Here is a 15,830-nt window from a genome sequence, read left to right as displayed (position 1 = left end):
TCATTCAATGAGTGTAACCCCCTTGCATGGACACTGATTTCAACTTAACAGCCCCTGATATCCATTTAGCCTAAATTCATTTGTCTTTGCAAAGTCCTTGCACTGATTTAACTAAGCAGTTTCTAAACTGGCTTAGTCAAAAGGGTACAGTGTTCCTCTGTAAACAAGGTCTAAGCGTCTCGCTACTGAGCAATGGGCAGCAGCTCCTCCCGCAATTGCGGCTCCCAGGGTTTCATTTCTGTTTACAAGGTGGAGTCACTACCAGCAGAATTCACACAGATTTGCAAAAGAAAACTGCACATAGGGAAAGGGGAGATAGGCCAGCACAGTGGGAAGGAGAAGTGTGAGGGTGGGATCATGGGATTGGTGGGGACATGAGAAGAACAGGCCAATGGCCGTGTGGAACATGCCTTAGAAAATGTAATCTCTTAGCATCAGCAGGAAATGGTCATACTGTGCATCATGTTTAGCATGTGGAACCATCAACTCGGTGGTCCGGCTATGGGATAACTAGGACTCTGCACAGCAGGTGCATAATCATAGCAGGAAGGCCACTGGAATCCCTTCCCCATAAGCAACCCCATCCATGGGGCAGTCCACAGGCTAAGAGAGGTCCCGCCCTGCCTTAATCTCCAGAAGGGATGGAACAGTAAGCCATTCCCCGCACCCTCTATTGGAAGAGGAAGAGCAAGGTACCAGCAGTGTCTTCGATGATCTTGTTGGTTTCAGGGGAGCATCGGACCCCCACATCTTCGGCATGCGAGCAGTCATGCTGCCCCCAGTTGCTGTGGGGACAGTCCAGGAAAGAAAACTCTGTGCCTGTACAAGCCACGTTGTCCAGAAGGATAAAGCCTTGGCCGGGTGTGTACTCCCCCTCAGATGCCAGGCTGGCAGGGCCACTAGGGGAAGGAAATGGAAAAGCACGTCAAACATCATCTCTCACCACTCCCCAGAACCCTGCATGCTGACCCAACTCCCATATCTAGCTGGAGCCCTGTTTCCTCAAGAACCTGCACAGCCAAGGAGGCCTACATGGAGAAAAAAATCTATGGTAAAGGAGACAAACCTTCCTAACCCATTCCACTGACTGACGGGACATGGGAGACAGTGTGCGAGGAGCTGGGACATTTCCATAGGCTCAGCTTCCCAGGGGACCTGATAAAACCAATCCACTGCTTGGTGTCCATCAGTCATACAATCACACTTGCATGTGCTTTGCAATTCTCACTAGGGCTTGCTTCACAGGTATGACACCAGGGGACCAGCAGGAGGGAATGGGCAGGGAGAGGAGTTGTTCCTTTGCTCAAAAAAAAAATCAACTTTAAGTATAAAATAGCCTATATTTCTATACTATTTTATGGACAAGATACACACACGGAATTGTCTCATCCACCACTGAAATGCAGCCAACTCTGGAGTAGAACATGGCATCTGTTTAAAACCACAGAGCAGTTTAGGACAAGGAAGTGAAAAATACTGTATTCAGTTGAAACTGCAGGGAGAAATTTAGCTTGCCATTTTGCCAACTGTCTAACCTGGAATTCGACAGGGACATCGGGTAACACCCCAATTCATACCAAAATGTGCAAGGAATCTTTAATGACTAGACTATTTAAGTCCTAAATCTCATCCAAAAGACAGCACCTCCCCACAGCCCTTTGGGGCATCAGTTCAGTACTGGCTTAAAGGGAAGCACTATCTCCACAATCACAAACACCACTGCAATTTTCCTTGCAGGTCTCCCATTCAAGTACTGAGCCAGCTGAACCCATCTGAACTGAGAGCTGATGAGCCCACAGTCCAAGGTCATATGGCTGAAAATGTAAGGAGTATCCTTTAGAAGCACAGATCTTTCTTTCTTTAATGGGAGGAATCCATGAAGGTGGCACCAGGCATGTACACTGCTCTCTAAGTGGGCCAGGGGCAGAGATGCTCAAGCTTAGCATTCCCTAGGAAGGGGCACTGGCACTTGCCCCAATCTCTAACCTGGAAGGTACCAGAGAAAGGATTCACCATTCCCTGGAAAGGCTGGTAGCACGGAGATCAGCTCTCTACCAAAGCATGGGCAGGAGACGCTAAGGCCCAGCTTTCCTAGTGAGGGGACATGGCGCCTAAACCTTTCCAATAGGGAACTTAGCCACCTGTAAAACCAGCTCCTCTAGAAATACCATCATTCCAGTACCTGAAGCCCAGCTGCCTGCAGACCACCTGGGCACTGAGAGCCGTCCAGCCGTCATCACACACCGTGCCCCAGTCTCCCCTGTAATAAACCTCTACCCTCCCTTCGCTGGGGGTGCGGCCTCCTGCCAGCCTGACCATGCCCTCTGCAGGGGACGGGAGAGGAAAAGGCAAGCAATTAGTAAAGGAGAAAGGAACCAATCCCCAGCCCCTCCTCTGCTGACGGCTGTGTGCAGTCTGAGAGCGGGAAGAGAGAGAGAGTGCATGGTAGACTCAGCAGAGGAACACCCTATTGCTTTGCAGAAAGGACTCGCAGATATGCTCGCCCACAAGGCACAGGCTAGGACTCCCCTCAGCCTCTGCTGCACCCATGCAAGACAGTGGAAAGGCTACATTGTCTGGCTCTGAGTTGCTCCTGCCTCTGCCCCACTCTCCGCCCAGCAGGAAAGAGGTGCCTGCGCTGGAGTGGGGACAGACTATACCTGTTGAGAGGCCTGTGGAATACAGGGGTGAGACAGGATGCACAGGAGGAGGTGAGGTGGATCTGTACCTGTGAAGGGGTCACAGGACACTCCCGCATCCTCAATGTGATCACAGTTTTGCTGTCCCCAGTTATTCTTCTTGCACTGGTCCAGTGACAGCTCGTTTCCTGAGCACTCCACTTCATCCAGCAGGATTGGGCCAGAGCCCTGCCCATAGTGAGCCCACGACAAGGCCTTTGCAGTCCCACTACAGAGGACACAGACACACACACAGAGGGAGGGAAGATACACCCTCCTCACACCCTCACCTACAGTGGGACACAAAGTCTTGTGCATAGGGATGCTACCTTGGTTGGGGCCCTAGCTACAGCAAGGGGGCTGGCAGTCTGGGATCCTCCAGCTAATTCCACAGCTCATCTGCATTTGAGTCACAGTGACCTGCCCATTCACTAGCCCAATGTGAAACCTCAGTATCTCAAAGACAGGTTTTGCAATTGGTATATGACAGTAAATAAGTAAAATCCATTTATTCATGTCTGAACATGGGTGACATGATTACATCATATCCTGGCAATTTGCTGGCAATGTGGATGACCCAGAAACATGGCAGGTCAAGGAGACAATGACAGTTCACCAACAGGGATGGGCAAGACAAACACCCAGGGCCAAGATTTTCAAAAATCAAATCTACAGTGAGGCTCCGAACGCTCTATTTAGGCACCTCTCTAAGTGACCTGAGTTTCAGGGGTGCTGAGCACACAGCAGCTCCCATACAAAGCACTGAAAAGTCTAGAGGAAGGTGGATAGGAGCTGCCTCTACCTCTCGTGTGGCACAAGAAAACAGGGACAGTCAGTGAAACTGAAAGGCAATCCAATTAAAACTGATCAAAGGCGATATGCACCATTCACATGTGGCAGGTGGAGCGCATTGCTGCAAGGTATTACTGAGGCTAAGTGATCAGAAGGATTCATCAAAGGACTAGACATTTACGTGGATGACAAGAACATCCTCCCTCTGACACAGCTGCTGCTGGCCACTGTGGGAGATGGGACCCTGAGCTGGATGGACCATGGGTCTGATCTACCCTGGAAATTCTTACGTTCCGAAGTCTCCCCGAACCCCATCACCAGCCAGAAGGGGACTTACTTGAACCCCAGTTGCCTGCAAACCACCTCGGCATCCCGGTTGTCCCATTGGTCATCACAGATGGTGCCCCACTTGCCGTCGTGGTAGACCTCCACTCGCCCCTCGAAGCTCTCCTTTCCCCCAACCAGCCGCAGCGGGGCCCAAGCACCTGCTCTTCAGCAAAGGGAGCAAGCAGAAGAGAGAGTGCATCTGATGGCTGGGGATGCAGACCCATTACAGGGCTTTAGGATGCACCAGCCCCTGCCCTAGTCTCTCCCAACCACCTCTGAAAACTAGTGACTGTGCTGTTAGCCCTCCCCTAGCAGTGGTGGTGGTGGGGGGCTGTTTGCCAAGAGATGGCTCACCAAAGGTGAGCCAAGGCACAGATGTTCAAGGGATGTCAATGAGCAGGGGCTATGCTCCCTGGTGCAGAGGCCTGGCTTAGGGAACCCCTACTGAGGACGAGGGGCTGCTCACTGCTGACATTTTCCACTGTTTTAGGAACAGATTGACATTGTGGGAGAAGTGGGGCAGCTCTCTTCTCCCCCCACATGCCTTCCCTCTGGGTTCTCAGGGCTGGGAGGGGCTGGTTGTTCCTCAGCTGGAAACTAGAGCCCACTTTTACAGCAGTAAGTAGCCCAAGCCGAGCCTGCATCATCTTGTCCATCCCCGCAACATTACCAGCTGGGATTTTATATCCTGGTGGCAACGCTGTGAATTGGGTCACTTGGCCTTGAGAGATGGGGGTCCCCTCCACATGTTCTCTCCCAGCTCCTTTCCCTGGGGATTTACCTGCAGGAGGAACGCACTCTGCTGCTGCGATTCCCTGGTTACAGGCTCCGGATGCAGCCTCCCGGTAGCCACACTGCAGCAGGGCCTTCTCATCCCCATGGCAGTTTGCCGACCGCAGATGGAGTGGAACCGGCCCCAAGGCAGCATGGCTGTTCTTCCTAGCTGTGCCTATCTCACTGAGCACAGAGAGGAGAGCACAAGGACAACACTAGCATCTCTGGCACCGTCTGAGTCACCATCCCCCCTCACTGTCACTCCCACATTTTGATGGTGCCTGTAACCTGAACTTAAATCGGACCCCAGCCTGATGTACTGTATATGCACCAAGCCCAAAGAGGCGGGCATGCACCCAGGGCTGCCATCTGAAACCAAATGGTAAGCCACCTTCCCCATTCCCAGCAGCTGCTGCAGAAGATATAAGGATGTCACGCAGAGAGGATCATGTCTCAAAGGCAGAAAGTAGTGAGAGCAGGTGTGTCTAAAGGAAGGATCTGCTCGCGAGGCACAGAAACAAAGAGTGGGGAGAAGAGCAGGGCTGATTCTCTGCAGCATGGATTCGCAAGGAGGCACATGATGACCCATCCTTCCACTTTGGACAGATGAGTCCTGAAACTTCTTCTATTTGTAACGTGGGGCCTGGGCTGGAAGAGGATTCAAATCACTGCTCTTCTCCAGAGGACACTGGCAGGTCTGTAGGACAGTGTTACAGGACCCTGACTGGCTTTGCTCTTTGTGGAGTTTGTCACCTGTAGGCGATCATTAACGATCTGGAGGATGGTGTGGACTGCACCCTTAGCAAGTTTGCAGATGACACTAAACTGGGAGGAGTGATTGATACGCTGGAGGGTAGGGATAGGATACAGAGGGACCTAGACAAATTAGAGGATTGGGCCAAAAGAAATCTGATGAGGTTCAACAAGGACAAGTGCAGAGTCCTGCACTTAGGACGGAAGAATCCCATGCACTGCTACAGACTAGGGACCGAATGGCTGGGCAGCAGTTCTGCAGAAAAGGACCTAGGGGTTATGGTGGACGAAAAGCTGAATATGAGTCAACAGTGTGCCCTTGTTGCCAAGACGGCTAATGGCATTTTGGGTTGTATAAGTAGGGGCATTTCCAGCAGATCGAGGGATGTGATCATTCCCCTCTACTCAGCACTGGTGAGGCCTCATCTGGAGTACTGTGTCCAGTTTTGGGCCCCACACTACAAGAAGGATGTGGATAAATTGGAGAGAGTCCAGCGGAGGGCAACAAAAATGATTAGGGGGCTGGAACACATGACTTATGAGGAGAGGCTGAGGGAACTGGGATTGTTTAGCCTGCAGAAGAGAAGAATGAGGGGGGATTTGATAGCTGCTTTCAACTACCTGAAAGGGGGTTCCAAAGAGGATGGATCTAGACTGTTCTCAGTGGTAGAAGATGACAGAACAAGGAGTAATGGTCTCAAGTTGCAGAGGGGGAGGTTTAGGTTGGACATTAGGAAAAACTTTTTCACTAGTAGGGTGGTGAAGAACTGGAATGGGTTACCTAGGGAGGTGGTGGAATCTCCTTCCTTAGAGGTTTTTAAGGTCAGGATTGACAAAGCCCTGGCTGGGATGATTTAGTTGGGTTTGGTCCTGCTGAGCAGGGGGTTGGACTAGATGACTTCCCGAGGTCCCTTCCAACCCTGAGATTCTATGATTCTATGATGTCTTAAAGTGCAGCTGTGCTCATTTCCACTGGCCTCAGTTATCATAAATGCAAGGCCGGGGGTAAGTAATTGTTCAGTCATGGGCCTTCCTTTTATTTTCATGTTCATATGGATGTTAGTGGCTCCTGAATGACCCTCTTCTTTTTCTTCCTTCCTTCAGGTAGAAGCCCTGCCCCAACTCAGGTAGACTCATACATCACCAGGGGTGGGGCCAACTGCTTGAAGGGAGGGCAGCAACCCCTGAGATGGGGCAAGTTCAGGAGGAGACAGGAGCATGTTTCTCCTCCTGGGGAATCTGGGGCAGTGCTGAAACACCACCCTGAAGGAGGCAGCTCGGCAGGCATTGAGCCCCCTTCGTAGGGAGAGAACCCCCTCCCCTCTTCCAAAGCAGGGGGCAGCTCAGCAGACTGACTATTGAGATCCCAGCACTAAGCATGAGCTCCTGTCTCTTCCCACAGAACTGGTGGCACTGTGTCAGCACCCCCCTTCTGGAGGCCCTTTGAGCTTTTCATTGGGTCCCCCAAGGTGATGAAAGCTGCTTTGCCGGATCACTAGCCAGCACCACTCCCAGGGGATACAAAATTCAGTAGAAACCTTCTAGCCCAAGGCCAAAACCGCCCTGCCACACAGGCAGCCTTTGTGTCAGGTTGCTCCTTTTTCAGGAAGGCTGCAGGTTCTAGAGAGAGGGGCTAGGCCTCCCTGGCAGGAAGAGGAGCCAGTCTCTCATCTGCTGCGGGAACAGAGCCAATGGGATTTTCACCATTATTTCATGTTGTAAGGCAGGTGGAGGTGCCAGTGTGAATTAGCAAAGCCCCTTCCTTCTCCTGTTCCGGTGGGAAGGGAAAGGGAAGGGGCTTGGGACAGAATCTCTCAGAGAAAGTCAATGGGGTTTGATAGTCTAGATTCTCTTCTTGCCAGTGGTGATTGGGGGTCTGGATAGGGGACGGGCAGGGCCATGGCCACAGAAGGAAATCAGCAGTGTACATTCAGCACTGCTAACTGGGAGACCAGGGGACAGAGCAAATTCAGACACTAAGAAGGCAGAGACTGTTATTTGAGGGTGATCCCTGGAATCTGCCTCTGAAGTTCCTACCTGACTCCCAGCTGCCTGCAGACCACACTGGCATCCCAGTCTGTCCAACGGTCAGCACAGATGGTGCCCCAGAGTCCACTGAAGTACAGCTCCACCCTGCCGCCCTCAGACAGCCGCACAGCACCTACTGAAAGGCTCTGATGACAAAGTGCTCTCTGCTGCACTCTCAGCAGCCATGCATGCTGCTCAGGCCCTGTGCGAGGTGGCTCTGGAAACGGGCTGGACACCCTGATTTCCCATGCTGCGGCTGAGCTGCAGCCAGCCTCTCTCACCCTCATTTGCCGGCGCTATTACTTAGGCAGTGCTGTATGAGAAGCACCACACCGGCACCTTCCCCACTTCAATGACAGCTGTTTGGGAGGCTGGCCTTTGCCATCTTCTTTTGAGAGCCAGGGTTGTACAATGGATAGAGCAGGAGACTGAGGAGCCCAGAGGCCTGGGATCTGCCTTCAGCACCATGCCTTAGTTTCCCCATCTGTGAAATAGGGATAACTCCACTTAGCCATCTTTGTAATGAGCTGTGAGGTATACGAATCTAAAGGGCTTTAGGTATTATCAATCTCTGAAACTCCTACACTGAGACACTTGATTGTGTAACCAATCAAGAATTTTGAATGTGCACTAGACTATAGTTACACCAGTATAATTACACTGCTGTAAAGCTGATCTCCACTAGGACCTTTCACTGGCATAGTTAGGTCGCTAAGGGGGGTGAACAATCCACACAGATATAGCTATGCTAACTTAACCCCTAGGAAATCTTCCGTCAACCTAGCTACCACTTCTCAGGGAGGTGGATTAACTACAGTGATGGGAGAACCCCTCTCATCCCTGTAACGAGTGTCTACACTGAAGCTGCGCCCCTGTAGCACTTTAAGTGTAGACATACCCAGAGTTAAACTGCTTTAGTTATACTGGTATAGCTCCCATGTGGACACTCAGGCTTTGTCTACACTGGCACTTTTGTCGGTCAGGGGTGTGAAAAAACGTCCCCCTGACCAACATAAGTTTCATCGACAAAAGTGCAGGTGTGGATAGTGCTGTGTCAGCAAGAGAGGCTCTCCTGCCGACGTAGCTAATGCTGCTTGTTGGGGGTGGTTTAATTATGTTGGCAGGAGAGTTCTCTCCCAGGGCTGCTGGAACAATTTGTATAGTGGGGGTGCTGAGAGTCATTAAACCAAACTGTAAACCCTGGATATAATGGAAACCACTTCAAGCCAGGGGTTGCAGCAGCATCCCTAATTCCAGTGCCTATGCTTTCTTCTGCTGACAAAGAGAGGGGAGACTTTACAGTGGTACAGCTGTTCTGCTGTAAGGTCCATAGTGTAGCCATAGCCTCAGACTCCAGAACAAGGGCGTGTCTATACTTAAATTGCTGCAGCACCACCACTGTAGAGTTTCAGTGAAGATGCTACTTACACCAACAGGAGAGGTTCTCCCATAGGCATCGGTAATCCACCTTCCCGAGAGGCCATAGCTAGGTTAATGAGGGAATTCGCCCATCGACCTAGTGCTGCCTACACTGGGGTTTAGGTCGGTTCAACTGTGTTGTTCGGGAGGGTGGATTTTTCCCCACCCCTAAGCTACATATTTATAGCGACCTAACTTCATAGTGTGGACCAGACCTAAGAGTGGCTTCTTTTGACTTTAGCTTATGTCGCTTTGGAAGCAGTTTAAACTAAGCGGTTAAAGATGCTTTTATACTGGCATAAGAGTGTCCACACTGGGGTTATAAATTCACACCTTACCTTAGACCTGTATAATTTTCTCATTGAGACAAGTCCTTGGTTAGTGGCCTAAACTGAAGCCAAACTTTTCTGAAAATTCTGACCAACTATTGTGCTGTGCTCATCGCTCTGGGTCCAACACGATGCTTATGCATCTCGGCACCTCCACCGCCCCTCTCCTTCACCCCCCGCCCACCCATGGGTAAGGTCTGAGAGCACGCAGCCAAGACCCCAACAGCAATACTGAGGGGTACTTACCCTGGTTACAGTCACAGCTGGCCCAGCCAATCGCTCCAGAAGCAAGCCGGTAGAAGCACCAAGGCGTGGCTCCCCTGTCTGGATTTCTGCAGTAGTTGTGGTTCCCTAAGCCCCGGTCTGGGTACTGCTGGACATAATCAGGAAACTCTGCCCAGTTCAAACACTCTGATCCAGACTCAGTGACAGCTAACGAGCCATTGTAATACCCGAGGGGCCCAACGCCACACAAGCCGGACCCTGGAGACAGAAAGGAAGCTTTCAGGATGGCTTGCTGCCAAGAAGGGCTTGGATAAAGCCAGTATGTGTCACATAACAGCCCTCTTCTGCTGGCTTCTTCCATTTCTGCAACATTGAACCTTCATTTTCTTGTACAAATCAAGATTCCCTGCCCTGGGGTTGTGAAGAAAGCCTTGTAAATGTGATCTGATCAAATGTTTCCTGAAAAATAATAGCACTGAGAGCTGTGAACTCCTTCATCATCGGAAATGAATGTTAACTCTGGACCCTAATGAGGACTCCCAGCTAGTCTGGGATGGTAGGCAGAACCTAAGCTCCACTAATACTACTTCTCATCTCACCCTCTCTGACTCCTGAATAAGACACCCCTACATTTGGACATAAGCCTACTTGAAAGCCACACTTCATCTTTCAGCTGAGCCATACCCAGAACCCTGTGAAATCAGATTCTGCAAAGGAGAAAGTGAATTTATAGTCCCCCATGTGGAGACTCTTATTCCAGCATGCACTATATGCATGTTCTTTATTTACGTGAGTACATCCGCTTGTCTGTTTGAAAGCGGTGAGCTTCCAGGGAGTACAGAGAACCCATTCTAAGCAGGCACAAAAATCCAGACCAGTGTTTATCCAAAATTCCTGCCTGTGAAAAAAATATCAGTAAATTAAGTATGTAGTTTTTGTGACAGATTGAAATCCTCCTTCATTCATCTGGAATAAGAGAGGGAACAACAGAATTGGCTTTCTATACCAGATAGGTCTCCAAGCGCAGCATGTGGGAGAAGACCCTGGAATGAATTTCAGTATAATAGCTCTATTCATTTAATAAACAAACAGAGGCCAACACTCTTAGAAAACCCTTCTGCAACAGCAAGGATAAATATGTCCTGTATGACAAAGAGCTGATGTGTACAGAAGAATTACACTGTGCCATTGATCTTGAGAACAACAGAGATGTTTGCAAGCCCAGCTGGATTGGGCTGTGGTGCAATGTATATCAGCAGGTACAGATACACTGTGAAGAAAGCAATATAAATGTCTAGAGAGAGTCACTTGGAGCCTGACTTGGATTCACTGGCAAAGCCATGATGAGGGGTTGGTGAGACCTCAATGTTTATTAAAATAAATTAAAGAAGGAGACCATGTGAAAGAGACAAAGAGAGAGGAAAGGGAAAGAAAATGTGAGATGAAGAGAAAACTGCAGCAGTATTGGAGATGAAGAAAAAATTGGGCTGGAAATGTGGGGGAGGGAGAGAAACAGAAACCCAAGCATGCAACAGAACAGAAAATGGCACAATGATGGGACAAGACAGAGGATGAGAGCAAGCCAACAGTTTCCATTCTGTTCACAGTCTCAGGGCACTGCAGCAGTGAGGAATCTGACTGGGTGACTGAATTAATAACTTCTTGTTCTTACCTGCACTCTGCAAATGGTTTTGGCTGGGCTGCAATCCCAGGAGATCCTGGGAAAGAAACACAGAGCAAAAGCAGAGAGATGATTATCCCGTGAAATAAACGTGGGCAAGTCATGAAAGCTGCTCAGTCTGTGGCTGCTCTGAGGAAATACACCCTAGTAACCACCTCTTTCCTGATTCCCCTATTACTCCTCTTAGAACCCAATCACAGCTCTGCCCATGAGCAACAAAATGAATAATTTGTGGGCTGCAGAGGCTTACCCTTCACACAACAACCATGCCGCTAAAGGGCTGCTGCGCGTCATTTTCAGGCTTTTATCCAAGTACTCTGGGAGGCATGGGGAGCTGGAACAAGCAGGAGAGGAAAGGAGAAATAGGGGCCTGAGCAAGATGTAGACGGAAAAAGGGGAGACTGAAAGAAATTGTAATACCCTCTAAAAATGTATCAGCAGTCCCTCCCTCTCTCCCTGCACAAGCATGGAAGAGCAACTTCCTATGGCGGTGACAGTGAACAGGTCTGAAGAGAGGGCATCTACCTAATGAGGTGGTGCCCTCAGGAGTCAGTGTTCACACCCAGAATTCCAATGGGCGGGGGAGACTGCAGGAACTATGGGATAGCTATGGGATAGCTACCCACAGTGCAACGCTCCGAAAATTGACGCTAGCCTCGGTACATGGACGCACACTGCCGAATTGATGTGCTTAGTGTGCACTCGACTTTATACAATCTGTTTCCAAATACCGGTTTCTGTAAAATCGGAATAATCCTGTAGTGTAGACATACCCTCAGAGAGGACACCCACACACAAAACGATGAGTGTCTATAAAAGGGAACTCAACAGGGCCTTTAAGATTTTGCCTTTAATACAGTTCAGGGCTTGAAGAAGTGCAATGATACCTCACACCACACTACACCAAACAGGGCCTGACATATTAGGAACAAGCACAAGAGATATGAAACAAATCTCTGGGGTTTCTGTGGCTGCTGCCTAGCTCCAGCTGCATACTGTGGTGTAAGCAGATACTTTCTGGTGGTATCAACACCACTGCTGGCTGGGGGAGGGAGATCTCCGCTCTGACATGATCTAGTGCTTTCACAGGGTTTGCAGGCAGGTGTAAGCTCTTCCCAGACCAGTGGCAACAGAGTGAAGCAAAGAGACTGAAGTATTTCTGCTAGCGCCTCACACTCCAGTTTATTTCTAAATAACCAGCAGCTTTTTACATGAGCAAGGATCACTAATTTACATGTGTATCTTTAGAAGCCTAGCCATCGGAAGCGGTTCTCACTCTCTCTTTTTACTGGCGCTGCCATGGTTTGTCTCTCTCAGCTTCACCTCTCGTTCTGTAAAGAGGGGAGAGAACAATTTGGGATTGAAGCTAATTCTTTGGCTATACTAAAGATTGTGGGACACATCCATCTCTGGAGTAAACTGAGGCAATTCCCATTGGTTTCAACAAGGGTCAGAACTGCTTATGCCAGAACTGAATGTGATCAGCAGGTGCTGTCGACAATGGGACAGCACCAAGATCACCCCAGAAAAGCCAGACCTGAAATTCTATATCAGAAATGCATCAATGACATTTTTGGAAATGCCAGATCAGCTGGGACGAGGAGGGGCATATGTGTGTGTATGTGTGTGTAAACAGCAGTTAGATTTTTACACTCCGTTGAGCAGGGAGCCCCTCTCTCTCTGTATCACACAGTACTGAGCCCACACAATGAGAGTAAACCAACAATACTTTGCACTTTTATAGCGACAGTCATCTGAAGATCTCAAAGCACTTTACAGAGACGGGAATGACTCTCCTCATTTCAGAGCCGGGCAAGCTGAGCCACAGGAGTCCTGTGCTTGCCCAAGCTCCCACAGCAAGACAGGTGACAGAACCAGAATCCATGTCTCCCGACTCCCTGCTCCCACAGGATGTGCATGCCCAGGCCAGTCTGCATGTGATAGGCTAGATTAATAATGGACCGCTGGACAATTGATCCACCACAACTTGGAGACTGACCGTGAAGGAAGGGACTGCAGTCCAGACCCATGGAGCAATGTGCTCCTCCCAAAGCCCTCTCATCAAAGACTGGTCCCCTTAGCGGGGTCAACCCCCTCACATTTTAGCACAAGTGCAAATATCCTGTCCTACATCCTTGGCCCCAGGTCCATGTAACTATAAATTATCAGTCCACAACAGTAATAGCTGAGATCAATCTATCTGCAATGGGCAGAGACAAAGAGACCTCCTGCTTTGGTCACTGCAGAGCTTGAGAAAAAATGAGCCAAAGCAGCTGCACCCCATGCACCCTGCTCAGCTTCCTGTGGGTTGTGTTTTCTGATTATGCATTTACAGAGGCAAAAGAAGATACCGGGTAAATAGCCCTTCTCCCAGCATAAACCCACTGGTCCTTAAAAAGCCATGTGACATTAGAGAGAGATATAAAATAAAAAAATCTCCTACCTCCACACATCTGAGGCAGGGTAACAAACTCAGCAGCAGGGTCAGGCACCTGAGAGCTTTGGGAAGCTCCATCCTTCTTCCTGAGCAAAGTGGCCAGAAGCTTCTTCAGGCTTCACATTCTCGCTGCTGCTGGGCTCAGCTGCCTCCTCCTCTCCCTCCTTCCCTTGTTCTATTTCCCAGGGAGCAGGGCTGGAGCAGCACAGCACTGGAAGGATCTGCACAGCACAACTCTGTCGTTTCGATGCAGGAAAGGGAAGGAAGGGGATGAAAGCTCACAGCAGCAGCTTGTGATTTTGCTTTCTTCTCTCTTCTATTTCCTTGTTCTGGAGTGAGGGGAAGAGAATATGTCCCGAGAATTTCTGATCCACCTTCATAAACCGTAGGAGTGCAGATGGGCAGGGTACAGCCTTCAGCCTTGCAGGCTGCTTCCACACCTCATGTCTCTCTGTCTCCTACCCTAGCTCTCTCTCCTCCCTCTTTCTTGCTGTCCCAGCCTCTTTTTTTTGCTTTAGATATGCATCTCTCTCTAGTGCAAGCCTCCTTCTCTTCCCCTGCCTACCTTGCTGCCTAGCCCAGCAGTTCTCTCCTCTCCTGACACTTCCCTCCTTTCCCCCAACTGATTCTTCTCTCTTCCTCATCTCTCTCCTGCCTGCAAGGGACTGGTGGAACTGGGAGATGTTGATTTGGAACTCCCAGCTAGAAAAATTCCAGCAATAAAACTGAAGGTGTGGGGGGAAATCGTTTGTGTGCTTGCATGAGATTATGTCTCGAAGGAACTGGACTTTATCCTTCAACCTCTGTCTTCTTGCTCAACCACCTGCAGCTCCCTGAGAACACCCTCTTCTCTGGTCTCTGAACCCATGGAAATCAGAGACAGAGCATTTCAGGTTAAGATGTCTCCTAAGAGAACAGCATAGGTGACAGGGCACTCTCAGTGGATAACCCCCACCCCCACTCCAATTCGAGGGTGTTCCCACTGCTGGTCTGCCAGATCCTGATCACCTCCAAGATTCACCTTTTCAGCCAAGCATTTCTTTAACCTTGGGCTAAGGCTGGAAAGTTGTTTCCACTTGGTGGGCTGGGGTACTTGGTAGGAGATAAGACCCAAAGAGTATCCCTAAGCCAGAAGCACTGGTGTCTAGCACTAAGTGTCAGCTGGCCTGACCAGCTCAATGTACCCCAACTCGCCACTGTTATCATCTGCAGCTATAAGGTGTCATGTAATATGTCATTGGAAAACTAACAGCTCATTGATGATTAATCTTCGTGTGTGATGTATGTATGGTCAACCCACAAATAATTACACAGAGCTGCTGGAATTATGATTAAAATGTGTTTAAACCAGGCATGTCAGGGGGAGTTAATAAAGAGGGTTTTTCCAGACACAGGAGTGCAGTTCTGCCTGCTGGAATGGGTCTCCCATGTAAATGGAGCAAAGTGTGACAAAAGACAAGGAAAAGCACATTGACATGCCAAACTCACTTAAAAACTCTCTGATTATGTAAATTTGTTTTACGTTTTCTCTAAACTAGCCCAGTACTCTGACTGACTTGAAGAGATTGTTAGCTCCAGCCAAGCTCACAAGATGGTGTTTCTGGCTCTTTAAAGGAGCAGCAAACTAAATAACTTTGTTGAGCATTCCAGAAGAGGGATGGACACTGCTGGAGACAGTTTTAGGGAAATCTAGGACTGCGGGAGGTGTTGAGGTAACTCTTCAAACAGTAACTGGACAAGGGAAGCCAGGGTAGGACCTGCATGTTTGCTGGCTCTTGGAGTCCGCAGCAGCACAGCATTGAAGGCATCCAGAGTCACAGGGCAGGCGGTGACACAACCCTTCACTAGTCTGGGTGGAACCCCAAATTGTCACAGGGGTTGGCTGTTATAGCTGCCCATTATGGGCAGTGCTAGTTGATTTATTTATACATCCCTTAATGTTTATCATTAATAAATATACGCAGAGGACCTGCCTCCCAGTCCACTTCCCAGTTTCTGTTGAGTGGATCCATTTGACACAGTTCAGGAATTTTACCTTCTCTGTGCTGCTCTCAGCTCAATTCAATGGACATTCCCTATAACTGTACTTTTTTATTCCTGGGCAATTAACTCTTTTGGGATTTGCAGCATGGAAATGTGGAATTCGCCTTGGAAAAGAGTTCGTCTTGCATCTCAGCAGGGGAAAGTCCACTAGTCCACTGGATAAGATTTCTAGGAGACCTTCAACACAAAAACATGGAACAGGCTGTTGAAGTCCCTCTTGACTGGATGCAACTTCAGGAGGGTGAAGGCCACTTTACTGCCCTCTGCTCGGGCCTACCTCGACCGGGTCCTGCGAGAGGGCACGCCCCGCCCACCTTCCACCCCGGGCCCCGTGGACCTTTTTA

The 15,830-nt window shown here is 49.5% G+C and overlaps 1 protein-coding gene across 1 annotated transcript in view; it reads right to left on the bottom strand.

Annotated features, from left to right (window-relative positions):
* LOC123373563 (neurotrypsin-like) overlaps positions 1 to 14,338 on the bottom strand; it is a 29,660-nt gene extending 15,322 nt beyond the window's left edge. Inside the window, exons 1-9 of the mRNA XM_045022526.1 lie at positions 13,450 to 14,338; positions 10,998 to 11,043; positions 9,347 to 9,583; positions 7,362 to 7,485; positions 4,579 to 4,754; positions 3,808 to 3,955; positions 2,729 to 2,907; positions 2,183 to 2,324; positions 697 to 899 (exon numbers count right to left, since the gene is read on the bottom strand). Of these exons, the coding sequence (XP_044878461.1) occupies positions 697 to 899; positions 2,183 to 2,324; positions 2,729 to 2,907; positions 3,808 to 3,955; positions 4,579 to 4,754; positions 7,362 to 7,485; positions 9,347 to 9,583; positions 10,998 to 11,043; positions 13,450 to 13,521 (1,327 nt within the window). The 5' untranslated portion in view covers positions 13,522 to 14,338. The remainder of the gene's footprint in view (positions 1 to 696; positions 900 to 2,182; positions 2,325 to 2,728; positions 2,908 to 3,807; positions 3,956 to 4,578; positions 4,755 to 7,361; positions 7,486 to 9,346; positions 9,584 to 10,997; positions 11,044 to 13,449) is intronic.
* Between the last annotated feature and the right edge of the window lie 1,492 nt (positions 14,339 to 15,830).

The sequence above is a fragment of the Mauremys mutica genome, chromosome 7 (assembly GCF_020497125.1).
Source record: "Mauremys mutica isolate MM-2020 ecotype Southern chromosome 7, ASM2049712v1, whole genome shotgun sequence".
NCBI lineage: Eukaryota > Metazoa > Chordata > Testudines > Geoemydidae > Mauremys > Mauremys mutica.
Note: the sequence above shows the minus strand (reverse complement) of the source record. Positions and strands in the feature narration are given on the sequence as shown.